Source organism: Gordionus sp. m RMFG-2023, chromosome 3 (genome assembly GCF_954871325.1).
Source record: "Gordionus sp. m RMFG-2023 chromosome 3, tfGorSpeb1-WG-v2, whole genome shotgun sequence".
NCBI lineage: Eukaryota > Metazoa > Nematomorpha > Gordioida > Chordodea > Parachordodidae > Gordionus > Gordionus sp. m RMFG-2023.
In genome coordinates this window covers 43,571,581-43,585,402 of record NC_088777.1, presented here as the reverse complement: position 1 = coordinate 43,585,402, position 13,822 = coordinate 43,571,581, and the positions used below count along the sequence as shown (strand labels likewise).

The following is a 13,822-nucleotide window of genomic DNA, read 5'->3' as shown; positions in this document are numbered from 1 at the left end:
TATTATTCTGCTTAAAATAAATATGATTATTATAAAAAAATAAAAATTTTTTTTTATTTTCGGTAAAAAAATTAGCCAGAGTTATCTGTCAGAGATGAGAACCCTAACCCAAACCCTAAACCCGTTCGCGAACCCCCGATATTTCGCTGAACCCATACCTAAACCCGAACCCTTTTTAAAATTTAGGATTCAGGGTCCATCCAATCTTTTTTAACAAATTTATTTTTTTTATTTTAAACTTTCAATTAATTAACGCGAACCGGGTTCAGAGATTTTTGACTGAACCCAAACCCGAACACATTTTTTAGAAGGAGGGTTCGCATCCCTGTTTTCTGATATCAAATATTAAATTGATAAAATGAGATTAACCCAGGGCAGGTAAAGTAAGATGTTAACACCTACACCCCCCCCCCCCCCCCCTTCCCCACGTTTAAATAAAATTTATATACTTCTCTATATAGAAAAAAAGGAACTTGGTGTTATATTTTTAATATAATATAAATAGTAGATAAATATCAATTATAATAATTTTTATAACAAAATATTTTATTAATAAATAGTCATTAAATAATAAATATTTTGAATGGCATTTTGAGGACTTCAGAAATTTGTAAAGCCCAGTCAGTTCGAAAGCCCAAACCGTCATAAATTTTTCGCTATCACAATGAAAAAAATTTATTAATTTTTGAGTATATGTTCATAAAATGGTGAAAATGTGTTGTGCCGTGCTAATTTTAGCTTAAAATCTTCAAACGGAATTGAGATTATAGGCAATTAAAAGTTCGGAAGGGAGGGGGTGGCTTTATTGATGTACTCACTTCGAATAAATATTTAATTTTAATAAAATATTTAACAAAGTTATTGAGTTGATTAAGAATCGCCTGCTTTTAAAATGGGGAAAACCTAGAATATTTTAAACATATTTTTAACTTTAGGTCAGATAATATATTTTTAAACTATTATAATGTGATTAAAAATAATAATTGCAGAAATCCCCTTAATTATGTCATTTCAAAATATTTCATTTTAAAAGTTAAGTTTTTATATTTCTTTACATTGCTTTTTAATAATATTAAATTCAATTTTTATAAAGACAACTAGGAAGAAATTTTTAATTTCATTTTTATTCTCTGGGTAACAAGGTTTGTTGACTTACTTGCAAATCAAAAGCATCGTATGTCCTGAATCCGGAAAGCGTATTTCTCCTCCTTTCCAAAATCCCATTTTCCACTCAAAGCGATACTTCTACCTCATCTAATATCGCCTACTTACCTACCTCATTAGACTCATTTATTCCCCTCCCATCTACCCCTCATGACGACTACATCAACTTCCTAAAATCCGATAAACCTTTTATTATCTCTAAAATTCCTAAAGGTTCCAGCGTATAAGCAGCCAAAGCTCTCTCCACCTGTCTGGAATAAGTAACTTTTCCTCTCTTTAACATTGGCTCAAACTTTTTTATTTTCCTTCACGACCCTCCGACCTCCCAACCTAGAGATTCAAAAATGTTTAAATCAACAAATCTAAGACCCAACTATAAACCTCCTGCCCTTACAACCACTGCACCCCCTATAAAACCAAAAATATTTATAACTTCCAATTTAGGTCAAAATAATTTCTAACAAATAAATAACCTAAATATCAAATCCACCCTCTGCTTACTTGCACCGAGGTGACTTCATATCGCTTCCTCCATCCAACCCATTCCCAAATGATTTCACCCCAGACTAGGTATACAATTGCATTTTGTCCTTTCACCATGACTCTCACCAGGCTACGATGGGCTTCATCCTATCTTCCTCGGGATCTTACATATCCCTCATAATCAACTGGGTCTCAATCCTACAAAATTTGACAAAATTCTATAATAAAATATCACATGGACTCTTTCCCTAATCTATCAGACCACTCCTATTCTACGCCAAATTAATCATACCCGAAAGCCCAATAAAGGTATTCGACCAATAGCGGGACCGTATTCCGCCGTATTGTTGCGAAACTTATATCTTCTAAAATTAAAGCCTTAATTTTAGCACTCTACCAACTTGCTAAATCACACGCTACTCGTATTTAGAAAATATATGGTTCAGATCATCATCTATACCAATCAATGTGACAAAATCCTTGTTAAAATTGACTTTCTAATGCATTTAATTCTATTCCCCACTCCCACTTTCTCTCAAATATACCCCTCATTTCCAACCTTTTCTCTATTTTTACACTTCTCTTTACCATTTCATCTCCAAATCAACAATTATGTACTTTCACAAAATGGATCCAACAAGACGATCCTCTAAGCTGGCTACTCTTCTCCATAGATATTAATGAATGGTCAAAAATATTTCACCCGATTGTAATCTTTAATTGCATATTTGATAGATTGACGACAGATGATTATTCTCCCCCCCCCCCTCACTTATCTCGGCTACCCAGTTGGTTGTTTGAAATCCATAAATTACAACTTCGCTAACTCATCATCTGAGTTACTTCATTTTTAAAATCTCCAAGCATCTTCTTCTTCATCAGGCCTTTTTTCTTCTCAAATTTTACTAGATTCCTAAAATTCTTAATGCTCTTCGATTCCCCTCAATTTTTAAATTTCTTGATTTATTCTTTAATCACAATTTATAGTTACAAGTGTCACTGCCCTGCAAGCTTGGGGATATCGACTTAAATTCACTACTAACCCTTTACATTAGTGGATTCATCGCCTTCCGTCTCTCATCTAATCAATTTATTTACCAGCTTTCCTTCTTTTCTGACCAATTGACGAAGCCTAGATCTCAGCATCTACGTGATAAGATTTTCAATGGATACAGACCCCTTTCAAAAACCTATGCTAAAAAATTCCCGCTGCCTTTGATGCCGATATTTTTATAATATTATTGACCTTTTTAATTATAATAGTACTCCCTTCATAAAATTTAAAAAGAATAACTTAAATTATTTTAGCTCTACTATACCAACTATCAAAATATTGTGAATATAAAATAAATATTTTTTAAATCATGAATTAAATTAAAAACCGCATATTGTCAAGAATATGAGTTTGCTGAGAATGTCTAAGCCTTTTAAATTACATTTAAAAGGATAGTAGAAAGTTTTACTTGGAAAATAATGTTTATGATTGTTTGCTATAGATTTGGTCGGTGATCAGCAATATCAATGTAGGCCTATAAAAAAAGTATTAATTTTTACAGCAATATATTTTGTCCTATTTTATTTAAAATTTAATAGATAACCCCCAAATAAATTTAACCTCTCCCCCTTATATGAGCCTACCTACTACCCCCTCATGAAAAATTGGATGCAAACTGTTCCTACATCCCTCCCCCGCTCATGTAGATGCTACTAGACCTTGGGACAGTTCTGTTGTCTTAAACACCCCCAGTGGCGTTGCTAGGGGAACGCAGGGGCTCGAGCCCCCTGAAAAATTTAAATAGCCCCCTGAAGCAAAAAGTATTTTTAATGACTCCTTAATATCCCCTTGAATTAAAAATAAATTTTTTTAATTGCTCCCTGAACAATTTCTTTTATAATTCTATTGAGTAATATATAGATTTAATTTTATTATTTAAAAATTAATAAGACTATCTAAATTTTTATTAAATGAATACTATTTTAATTATTAGATTAGATTAATACATATAATATATTTTCACTATGTCAGCTTGCGATCAAATTTTGTGTTAAAAATATATCCATATCACTCACTAAATATTAATTTAGCATTAACAGTTGAATCTTAGTGAACTTTTATTATTTAAATTATTATATAACCCTAATTAAATTAATATAATCATTTATTAATATAAAATTAACAAATTTAATTGTAATTAGCCGAGTTTAACATCACTAATCAACTATATTATTGATTTTTAAATTTAATTATCATGTATTATATATAATTATTTATAAAATATTAGGTAAAATGCCACTTTTGCAGACGTATTTGACAGTTATATAATATATTACAGTGTTAATATTTTTAAAATTTTACTAATCAATGCTTTTCATAATAAATATATGTAACAATATATTTTCAACTATTTAACTCTATTTATTAATATTATTGTAATTTTTTATTATTCATCCCACAATGGATGTAATAAATTAGATATTTTTCTTCTCTTTTTTTACATGTTTTTAGGAAAGGTATTTTCTTCTTCTTTGAAAAACAGAGTTAAATTTTTAATATGAATATATTTTAGATATTATTACAAACTACTATAATTTTAAGATTTAATATACCAACTAGAGATAGTGCGACAATAATATATAACATTTTAATTGCTTTCTTGATATCACTCTGGTTCTTATTTTATATACAAAATGTTTCATTTCTAATAGGTTATCCTTGCCGTGTAAATAACTCAAGGCTTCAATATATTTACTTAATTTCTTCTAAAGATTTTAATGTTTTTATTTCATAATTCTAACATAATAAATTCTGATATGGATTACCATCGTGAGTGTCATGGCTATGACTGTAAATTAACCAGCATCCATTATTTGGTGTATAAATTTAATATCTCACAATAATTTTCTCGATTTATTATCTAGCTTCCATCATATCATCTAAGAGGAAGCTCTAACTACTATATAGTTTTATGATTTAGATTGGGCGTTTATATTCTCTTCTTCAAGAATTGTTAATTTGGTAAGGCCTATAAATTTTTTCTTATTAGTCCATTCTATAAAACATTGTCTAAAATGGTAATAGAGAGTTATATTGTTTATGACCTTTTGTCAATGTAAGTTGCTAAGAATCATATAGCCTTATGTGGTTTTTATAAACCTGTTGATCGATTGATTTTTTATTTAACTTAAATTGTTTTTTATAGCCTTTAATCATGTATTTCGTTTAAATTGTTTTTTATAATACATATATATATATATACCTTATTTTTATATTTATTTTAAGTATCATTTTAGTTTTAGAATAAAATTATTATTATCCACCGTTATCTTTTACCACTGTTATCACCTATATAACATGGTGCCCCGGGTATCTTTCACCACTTATATATTTCATTTAAATTGTTTTTTTTATAATACATATATATATACCTTATTTTATATTTATTTTAAATATCATTTTAGTTTTAGAATAAAATTATTATAAATTAAAATCTCCACCGTTATCTTTCACCACTGTTATCATCTATATAACATAGTGCCCCGGCCCTGGAATGATAACTCACAATGACATATAAAAAAAACTCGTATATATTGTGCATATGCCGATAAATGACACACATAAAATTATGACACTGAAATGTACCAAATGGTGATCAAATGGATGATTCAACTGGGAAGAAGAATTACTAAACTTAATATCAAACTAGACGAATCTATCATGCATAATGGAGTTGTTATAAATGGAAATGATTATTAAAATTGGGTATATGAACTTACAAGAACCAATATGATAGTTAGACAATAGGTTATGAATTCTATGTAGTAAAACCAATGATGATTTATAAAATATTCTAAATCCACGTAAAAAAAATAAAATAAATAATTTAATAAAAAATTTAAATATAAATCAGTCACAATGGACATATATGAATACTTTGATAACCTTAGAAAGTATTTACTTAATAATGAATTAACAGTTAAATTTCTTGATGACCTACCCATTGATATTTTTCGTATTTTTGATTTCTGGGATTATGACCAAATGTGGGAATTAACTGAATTACCTAAAGATAAATTCTTAGCTATAATTAAAAAATATTATGTAGATAGGCCATATTTAATTCAATTCCCGGATCATTATAGATTTCATATTGACAAAATTCAGTCTAAAAAAATTATAATACTAGTGACATAGGTTATTATAATAATAATAGAAATAATAATTATAACAAAAGAAATTATAATGATTATAAACCTAATGACCATTTTAAAAACAACTTTGGGCGAAACTTTGTTAAAAGATATGATATTAATTGTAATAAAAATTGCAATAATAATAATTTTAGATATTATGAAAATTGTAATTGTATAGACTACAGAAATTATAAAACTAACAACTTGAATCCCATGATAAGAAAAATGTTCGTAATAAAAATTTTAATAAATCTAATAATGAGAATTATTATGAAAATAGAAAATTAGACAATAAACATGATAAAGAAACACATTATAATAAAAGAAATTATCATTGTAATTGTAAATCTTAGTAACAAAAAATTGAAAAATATTGAATTAGAACCAAATATTCAAAATTAAAGAGATTCTTATAAACTAAAAGAGATAAATTATATAATAAAATTTGAAATATTCGTGATTATAGAAAATAAGGAAATAAACATTAAAGTAAACAATGAAACAAAGATTAAAGAAAATAATAGAATTAAAAAAACTCTTATAAGTAACACTAAATGCGATAAAAAAAAATTGAGGTTTATAAATTTGAAGACAATTTTAAGTATCACTAAGAAAAGTCATATAAAAACTAAACGTCTTTCAAGGATGTGATGAAGAGATCTTTTTCTAAAAATTTGAGGCTCAAAAAATTATTTTTTATTAAAAGCAAACTTATGAATAATTATTATTTCAAAATACTTTTTAAATTAAAATATAAGGGCATAAAGTTTAAATTTCTGAAGAGAGAGATGGATGTACAGACGTACATATCATCTTTTATTAAAAAAAATACATAATATAATATTGATTTTTTTTTAAAAAAACGCGTAATTAAAAATAAATATAAAATGATATATTGTAAAAAACGCGGAATTAAATAATGAATATAAAATGATGAATGATACATTATGAAACTAAAAATTGAGAAACGTAAAACGCTATTATCTAAAACGCAAAATATATATAATATAAAATAAAAATAAAATGCGACCAATTATTTATTTCATTCCAAATATTAAATATATTGAGATACGTAAAACGCTATTATCTAAAACGCAAAATATATATAATAAAAAATAAAAATAAAATGCGACCAATTATTTATTTCATTCCAAATATTCAATATTTGATAAATTTATTCTGATTCAATTATTCTTAATCAAATTCGTTATTCGTTAAATTAATTCTATTTCGTTTACTCGATGAATCTTATTCTATAAAGACGTTATTCAATAATATCTACATTCTAAAATCATTCAAAATCTTCATATATATTTAATAACAAATAATGATAATAACAATTTTAAAAAATTGATAATAATAACCATTGAGATATGAAGCTTACGATTTGAACAAGCCAACGATTGAGACGACATATGCAACAACTTGACAATCAAAATGATAAATCATTTGGACGACAAGCTTGCTATGACAGCTCAGATGGATTGTGGGAATGCTTTTCAGAAGAAGGGGAATGTTGATCGATTGATTTTTTATTTAACTTAAATTGTTTTTTTATAGCCTTTAACTATATATTTCGCTTAAATGTTTTTTATAATACATATATATACCTTATTTTTATATTTATTTTAAGTATCATTTTAGTTAGAATAAAATTATTATAAATTAAAATCTCCACCGTTATCTTTCACCACTGTTATCACCTATATAACAAAACCATTATCAATTGAGGCATGTGTATGAATTAATTAACCTTTTTTATCACTTGTAATTCTTTAGACGCAAATATTTTTTATATCAACCATCGAAAATATTTTATACTGTAATAAATAGATTTTGTTTTGAAATATTATTTTTAGATATGTCTTGTATTGTTTTAATTATTTATATGTTAGTTTATTTTGTATGCAAAATATAATAAATGACAAAATATGAAATTCAGAATAATTGTTTAGAGTTAGCAAATTTTAAAAAAGTATAATATATTAATATAACACCCGACCGAAGGCCGGGGAAAAGCGGGGCGAAGGCCCGCAAATTGGGAGTATGGGGGGCTTCGCCTCCCATAAATTTTTTTAGCTGAGCCCCCTGAGATTGTAAAGGCTAGCGACGCCCTGAAAACCACACGAACCTCCTCATGTTCACAGAAAGATTGGTATATTCCACTCAAGGCTCCGGCGCTTATCTAAAAATGAGTCTTCACGACGACTATCTCACATTGCACAACTTGAACCAAGGATCCGTCGCGAGTTTCTGGAGACCATACCCTCCAACAACCTTGACCTGCAGCTTTCCGTTGACGAGCTAAGATTTGCTATTGAACTACGGCTCAATTGCAAAATTGTTCTACCTTATCAATACGAAGATTGCGAAACCAGTGTTGATTGCAAAGATAGACATTGCCTCTATTACCACTTTTGTCTAGGCCGTTTACCACGGTACACCAAATGCAATGATATCATTTTATGTGCATTCAAATCCACAGGCATTCAATCTAGACTTGAGCCAAACGTATACTTAGAACCGATGGAAAACGTTCTGAGGAATTCTTAATTCCTCGTTCAAGGGATTAGCTCCTGGTTTGGGACTTCACCTGCGATGATCCAAATGCAGCATACAACCACAACATCACTGACTTCGCCCTTGCAAAAATCCGGTACAAATACAGTTCCATAAATCCTTCCTACTCATTTATTCCCATATCTGCTTTATTCTCACCACCTTTGGCACCAAAACTAAATTTAAGAATCGGGGAGACGGATTCGCATAAAGACCGATCATTCTTCGGAATTCCTTTTCTTACGGCAAAGATTTGCTATAGCCATTATTCGCTCTAACTATCTAAGTTTTATCTCTTCCATTGAATAATCTTCTGCCTCCTTTTACTCTCTTCCTTTTCTTCACCTTCCTAGATCCTAGATCCTATCTACTATTTTCTTTTTAGACATTTTATTTTTAAATTCCTTATCCTTTTCCTAAATTCTATTTTTATATTTTTCAGCTTTAATGATTTTAACTTAGAATAATATATTTATGCACCATTACCTTTTAACAATATATTATATCAGCTATTATTCAAATAAATAAATAATTGCTATAATTATATAATATATCATTTGACTCTTAAGGTTGAAAAGAAATATTTAAAGAATTTGAATAGAAACATCGTCATTTGACCTGATTATATTCATTTAAAAGAGGATCCATGATTCCATTGATGAGCACAATTTTTATTTCCCCAAAAATCTCATTTAAAATATGACAGTAAGGATATTAAAACAAAAAATTTAAATAATTTAAAAAATCGGCGCAAGAATTGAAAAGTTAAAGATAAAAAACGATTAGTTGCTCTCCAGGTCTTACCTCTTAGCTAGTTTTTGTGATATTAAGAATATACTTCTAGCACAGGACTTAGTTTGGAAAATCGAATAATATCTCTGATTTTAATATCAAGCTGGTTTTTCAATTTTTTGGTAACCTTAATTATTGATTTTTATATTTCCTAGATTTGGTGATATTTTGGATTTCCTTTTGTCTCTGATTTTTAGGATTTCTATTGATTTCTATTCTGTTAATACATATTCCGATTGCTGGGGTAAGGATGATGTGGAGGGGGGGGGGGAGGGGGGAATTAATATAAAATTTTACATGAAAATTTCTTACCGATTTGCGAGTTAGATAGTTTATGGAAAAGCCAATAACGTCGGATACCAGATTATCAATCATAAATATATACGCTTGCAAGAAAAATTTTAATAAAAATATTTAAAAATTAATAATAGACTACCTTGATAAAAAAATTAAAAACAATTGGTCTAAGAATAAAAAAATTCCATTATATTATATTCAAAAAAGTTATCAACTTTATACAATTATTGATATAAAAATGGAAATCGAACTTAGAAAATTTCAAGTGCTTGTGCATTTGTACATTAAATTTTCAGAATTGGGCAAGATAATGGTTTAAAATTTTAAAATATAGTTAGTTAATATTTCGTTTGATGATTTTTTTAAGATCATTATTTTACTAGCATTATATAATTACAGCTATATGATATCCAGAATTTTCTTATAGGTATTTGGGGGGGAGGGATACGTTAGAGTTTTCAGCCATATATGATTTGTAGTATTTAGGTCCATTTATTGTAAACCTTTGGCTATATTATGTCATATAAAAACTTTTAAGATTTGTGTGTGTTAGAGAAAAACTACGAGGTTGAGAATAATTGATTTATTTAAAAATAATATATAATGAATCTAATTAATGTAAAATAAAATCGATTAATAAATTTATTTTAAATATATAAAATTAACAATTTCGTATATAAGAAAAAAAAACATAATGGTGGTTTTTTGATTTTTATCGTGCTTTATTTATCTATGCATAAAATATAATCTTTTTCTCAAATTTAAATAAAAATCTTTTATGCTTGAACTTATCTCTTATAAAATATATTTTCTTTTTTTGCTTGAATATTAAAAATAATCATTTGCACAAAACAACAACAATAATTTGAGTTTTTTTTATAAAATGTCTTTTTTTCTAAAGATTAATTATGGTCGTTATTTTAAAAAATTATTAACGTTAACTGATTTTTCCTTCAAATTATTAATTAGTGATTGCATATATTATTTTACTGAGGGATGGGGGAGTATCACTCGAAAATAATATTTAAGAGAAGAGGCAAATTTCCGATGGAGCTGGTTACGCGCTTGATCCCAGCTGTTGCAAAAAGCTATATCATATTTCGAGAAATATAATTCGAATAGGTTTATCTACAAATATTTTACCATGTAGGCGGCGGTTAGATTAAGTTAAAAATAGACCAAGTTAAAACAGAAACGTCATTGTTTCGGAAAATATCGACGATGTACAACACGATATTTAGCCATATTGACGAATATTTTTAACTAAATAAAAGAGATATTGAAAAAATTAACGGGAAGAGGAGATGGAGGGGGGGGGGTAATGAATATTTGTTATTGGAGATGGGGGCTAAATCCTATGCCGGTTGCCTCCAATTTCCAATACTCATAAAGGTGTATGGTCATATTGTTAAATAAAATAATTATCGCAATTTAAACCACTGTGATATCTACATAATACTATATTGGTGATTCATGCATTAATACATAGGAGTCAAATGTAGAGGCATTTTGTGTTTTTCACTTCAATTAAATAGCCTTAATGTCAAATGGTCATTATTATAATAATGAATATGCCAATTAGTCCTATTGGAAATCTAATAATGACGCTAAAGCTGACTCCTACATATGTATTTAATATATACATCGCTTATCTAATAGTTTACTATACTCATCGATTTAGACCCCTGTAATAAATTATAAAGAAGGAATATATATTTATTTATGGAGCCTTTGTATAATGCTATATAATATATTTTGTTTATTCATAATACACAATGATATTTTATTTTTAGAACTTTAATTCATAAATTCGATTTATTTTTAGAAACCATTTTCTGGCAAATTCATATGAAATATATAGAAATATAAACTCATCAAAAGTCCGTGCCAACTGGCAATTAGCCAAGAAGATTTCATATATTGTGTAATTATTAGATTTGATGGATTCACTACGCGAGCAAATTATGATAAATGATTTTGTGATGGCAGTTGGATGTGCTCGAGATCAAGCTAAACAATTACTACAAAAAGCTCACTGGCAATTTGAAGTAATCTTTGTTAATAATTGCTATATTAATTACTAATGTGAAGAGTGCCTTAAGTTACTTCTTTCAAGAAATTCCAAGTCACAATTATTTGGCTAATTCAGTAAAATATCATGATGATGTAAGTTTAAGATTTATAATATAATTTATAAATAATTTTAAGAATATGCCACCTTGCAATACACCTTCAACTCCACCAAATTTTTCAGAAACACTAAATATGTTATCAAAACTTTCCACCACAAGCAAAATTACTGAGACACCTCTTTTGGAACCATTAAATTCATCTTTGTACAAAAGTCAACCATTAGAAAATCATTATCTATCTAGTACAAATATTGATAACTTTAATTCCAATAATAGCACCTTGTTTTAATTTTTATTTAGAGAAAATTAAAATTTTTATATACAGATTTTTTAAATTCAGTCACTAAAAGATTATTTTGTAAGATAATTTTGTATATTTTTAAATGTTTGGATTATTTATTAGATTAATTTTCTATGAAAAAAAGTTATGCATTTTTAAAATTTTTATTAAATGCAAATAATACATAAAATTTTTACAATTAAAAAATTATATGATATTTTAGGTTATTTTGATGCTATTTTGTATTTAAAAAATGAAACATAATATATAATAATATAATTTATTTATCGGTTATGTAAATAAACAATACCAACTACGAAAATTTTATCCTTTTTTTATCATAGCCACCTTGTTACCATGTGTTCAATGTCATTTATTTCTTTTACTTGGACATAATTCTGTTAAAAGGAGTAAAATGTTTTATATAATATAGAATTGAAAAATCTGTTAAGTGATTATATATGGCCTAGAATTGCGGTATTTTGTGTCTTATGGCAAAAATTTGTTCCATTTGAGTATATTTTCCTAAAAAAAATTGTTCCATTTTATTCACTAATCCTTAGAATATGATCAGTTATTAGATCTGAATATTAAAATACATCTCAATATAACTTGTTAGCAAAATTATCAATTGAGTTTAGAATCTTATTTATTTTATTTGATTTAAAAAAAGTTCCATATCACAGCTGTAATTGACTAATCCAAATTGGCCCTTAACTCTACTAGAACCAGAGATAATTGAATATAAACTATAACTGATCATTATAATATATTTAAATGACATAAGGTTATGGTATAGTTAAATTATAGATGTTATACTAATAAAAAGTATCTTAAAAATTAAAACCATTGGTATCTTTACATAATACAAAATTAGATATGATATTGGATCAGTAATCGTCCTATATCAATTTAATATTGGCTTGGATTAGTGTCCAAAAAGTGGTATTGGTACACCCCTATAAAAAATATTAGCCCCAAGCCCGAACTAAAATTATTTTTTTAAAATAGACCTGGCCTGAAATTGGGCATTGGCCAGGCCATGATTTGCCTCTAACGTATATATCTATTAGCTCATTTTATAGGCTTATATAAACTCCTGCGCGTATTTTGATAAAATTAATTTAAAATGTTGATATAAATTTTAAAATTTCAGATATTTTGTGAAGAATATCAAAAACTGTACATATAAAAATGAGTTTTAGAAAAAATTCATATAATAAAATTACTGCTATATGGTGCTAATAATTTTAAAAATTATTTTTTGAAAAATGACCAAGCAGAGCCACTTTGAGACTATATCTCCAGCTCTAGTAGAGTTATAATACTTTGAATTCTTAAATTGCAAATTTCATTAACTTATACACCAAAGTTAACATATTCTGAGATGATCAGGTTGTAAAGTGATTGTTGATATGGAATGAACCAATATTCACTGAGTAAAAATATTGTGATATCAAACTGAAATTAAGAAAGAAAATATTAACGAATGATCTATTTATTATAAATATTTGGATAGCACTACTATTTATTGTTACAATATTTTATATTCTACTTTCTATACATCACCCACAGTGAAAAGATTATATAATTAATTCTTCAAACAGGTGATGTTCATACTAACTTAACATGGCATTTGGTGACAGATCAATGACCAAAATATTCTTAGACTTAATATTGATTGGGGGTTTATAAGGGATCTATGAAGAAAGAAATGAGCTAGCTCTATTTGGAGTAATGAAACTCACCAAATATATTTAAATAATTAGAATGAAGAAAATAAGATATACCATTTAATTTTGATAGTGAAAAATCTAAATATATAAGACGCTATTCTAATATATAATTTTTTTATTGGGATTTAATAAAACACCTATTATAATTTCCTGATTCTAGCTATTACTAATTATATGCCCAACACATG

At 27.2% G+C, this 13,822-nt stretch overlaps 1 protein-coding gene across 1 annotated transcript; it reads left to right on the top strand.

The window, feature by feature from the left end:
* Window positions 1-11,329: 11,329 nt before the first annotated feature.
* On the top strand, window positions 11,330-12,174 carry LOC135926392 (UBA-like domain-containing protein 2). The gene is made up of 3 exons (XM_065462258.1): window positions 11,330-11,534; window positions 11,578-11,652; window positions 11,695-12,174. The coding sequence occupies exons 1-3, from the start codon at window positions 11,427-11,429 to the stop codon at window positions 11,905-11,907; spliced, it is 396 nt and encodes a 131-aa protein (XP_065318330.1). The 5' UTR covers window positions 11,330-11,426; the 3' UTR covers window positions 11,908-12,174.
* The last annotated feature ends 1,648 nt before the right edge of the window (window positions 12,175-13,822 follow it).

Coding starts and splice junctions, on each gene's coding strand:
- LOC135926392 (XM_065462258.1), top strand. CDS start 11,427: ATGGATTCACTACGCGAGCAAATTATGATAAATGATTTTGTGATGGCA. Junction 11,535..11,577: donor AAGCTCACTGGCAATTTGAA/GTAATCTTTGTT, acceptor ACTAATGTGAAG/AGTGCCTTAAGTTACTTCTT. Junction 11,653..11,694: donor CAGTAAAATATCATGATGAT/GTAAGTTTAAGA, acceptor AATAATTTTAAG/AATATGCCACCTTGCAATAC.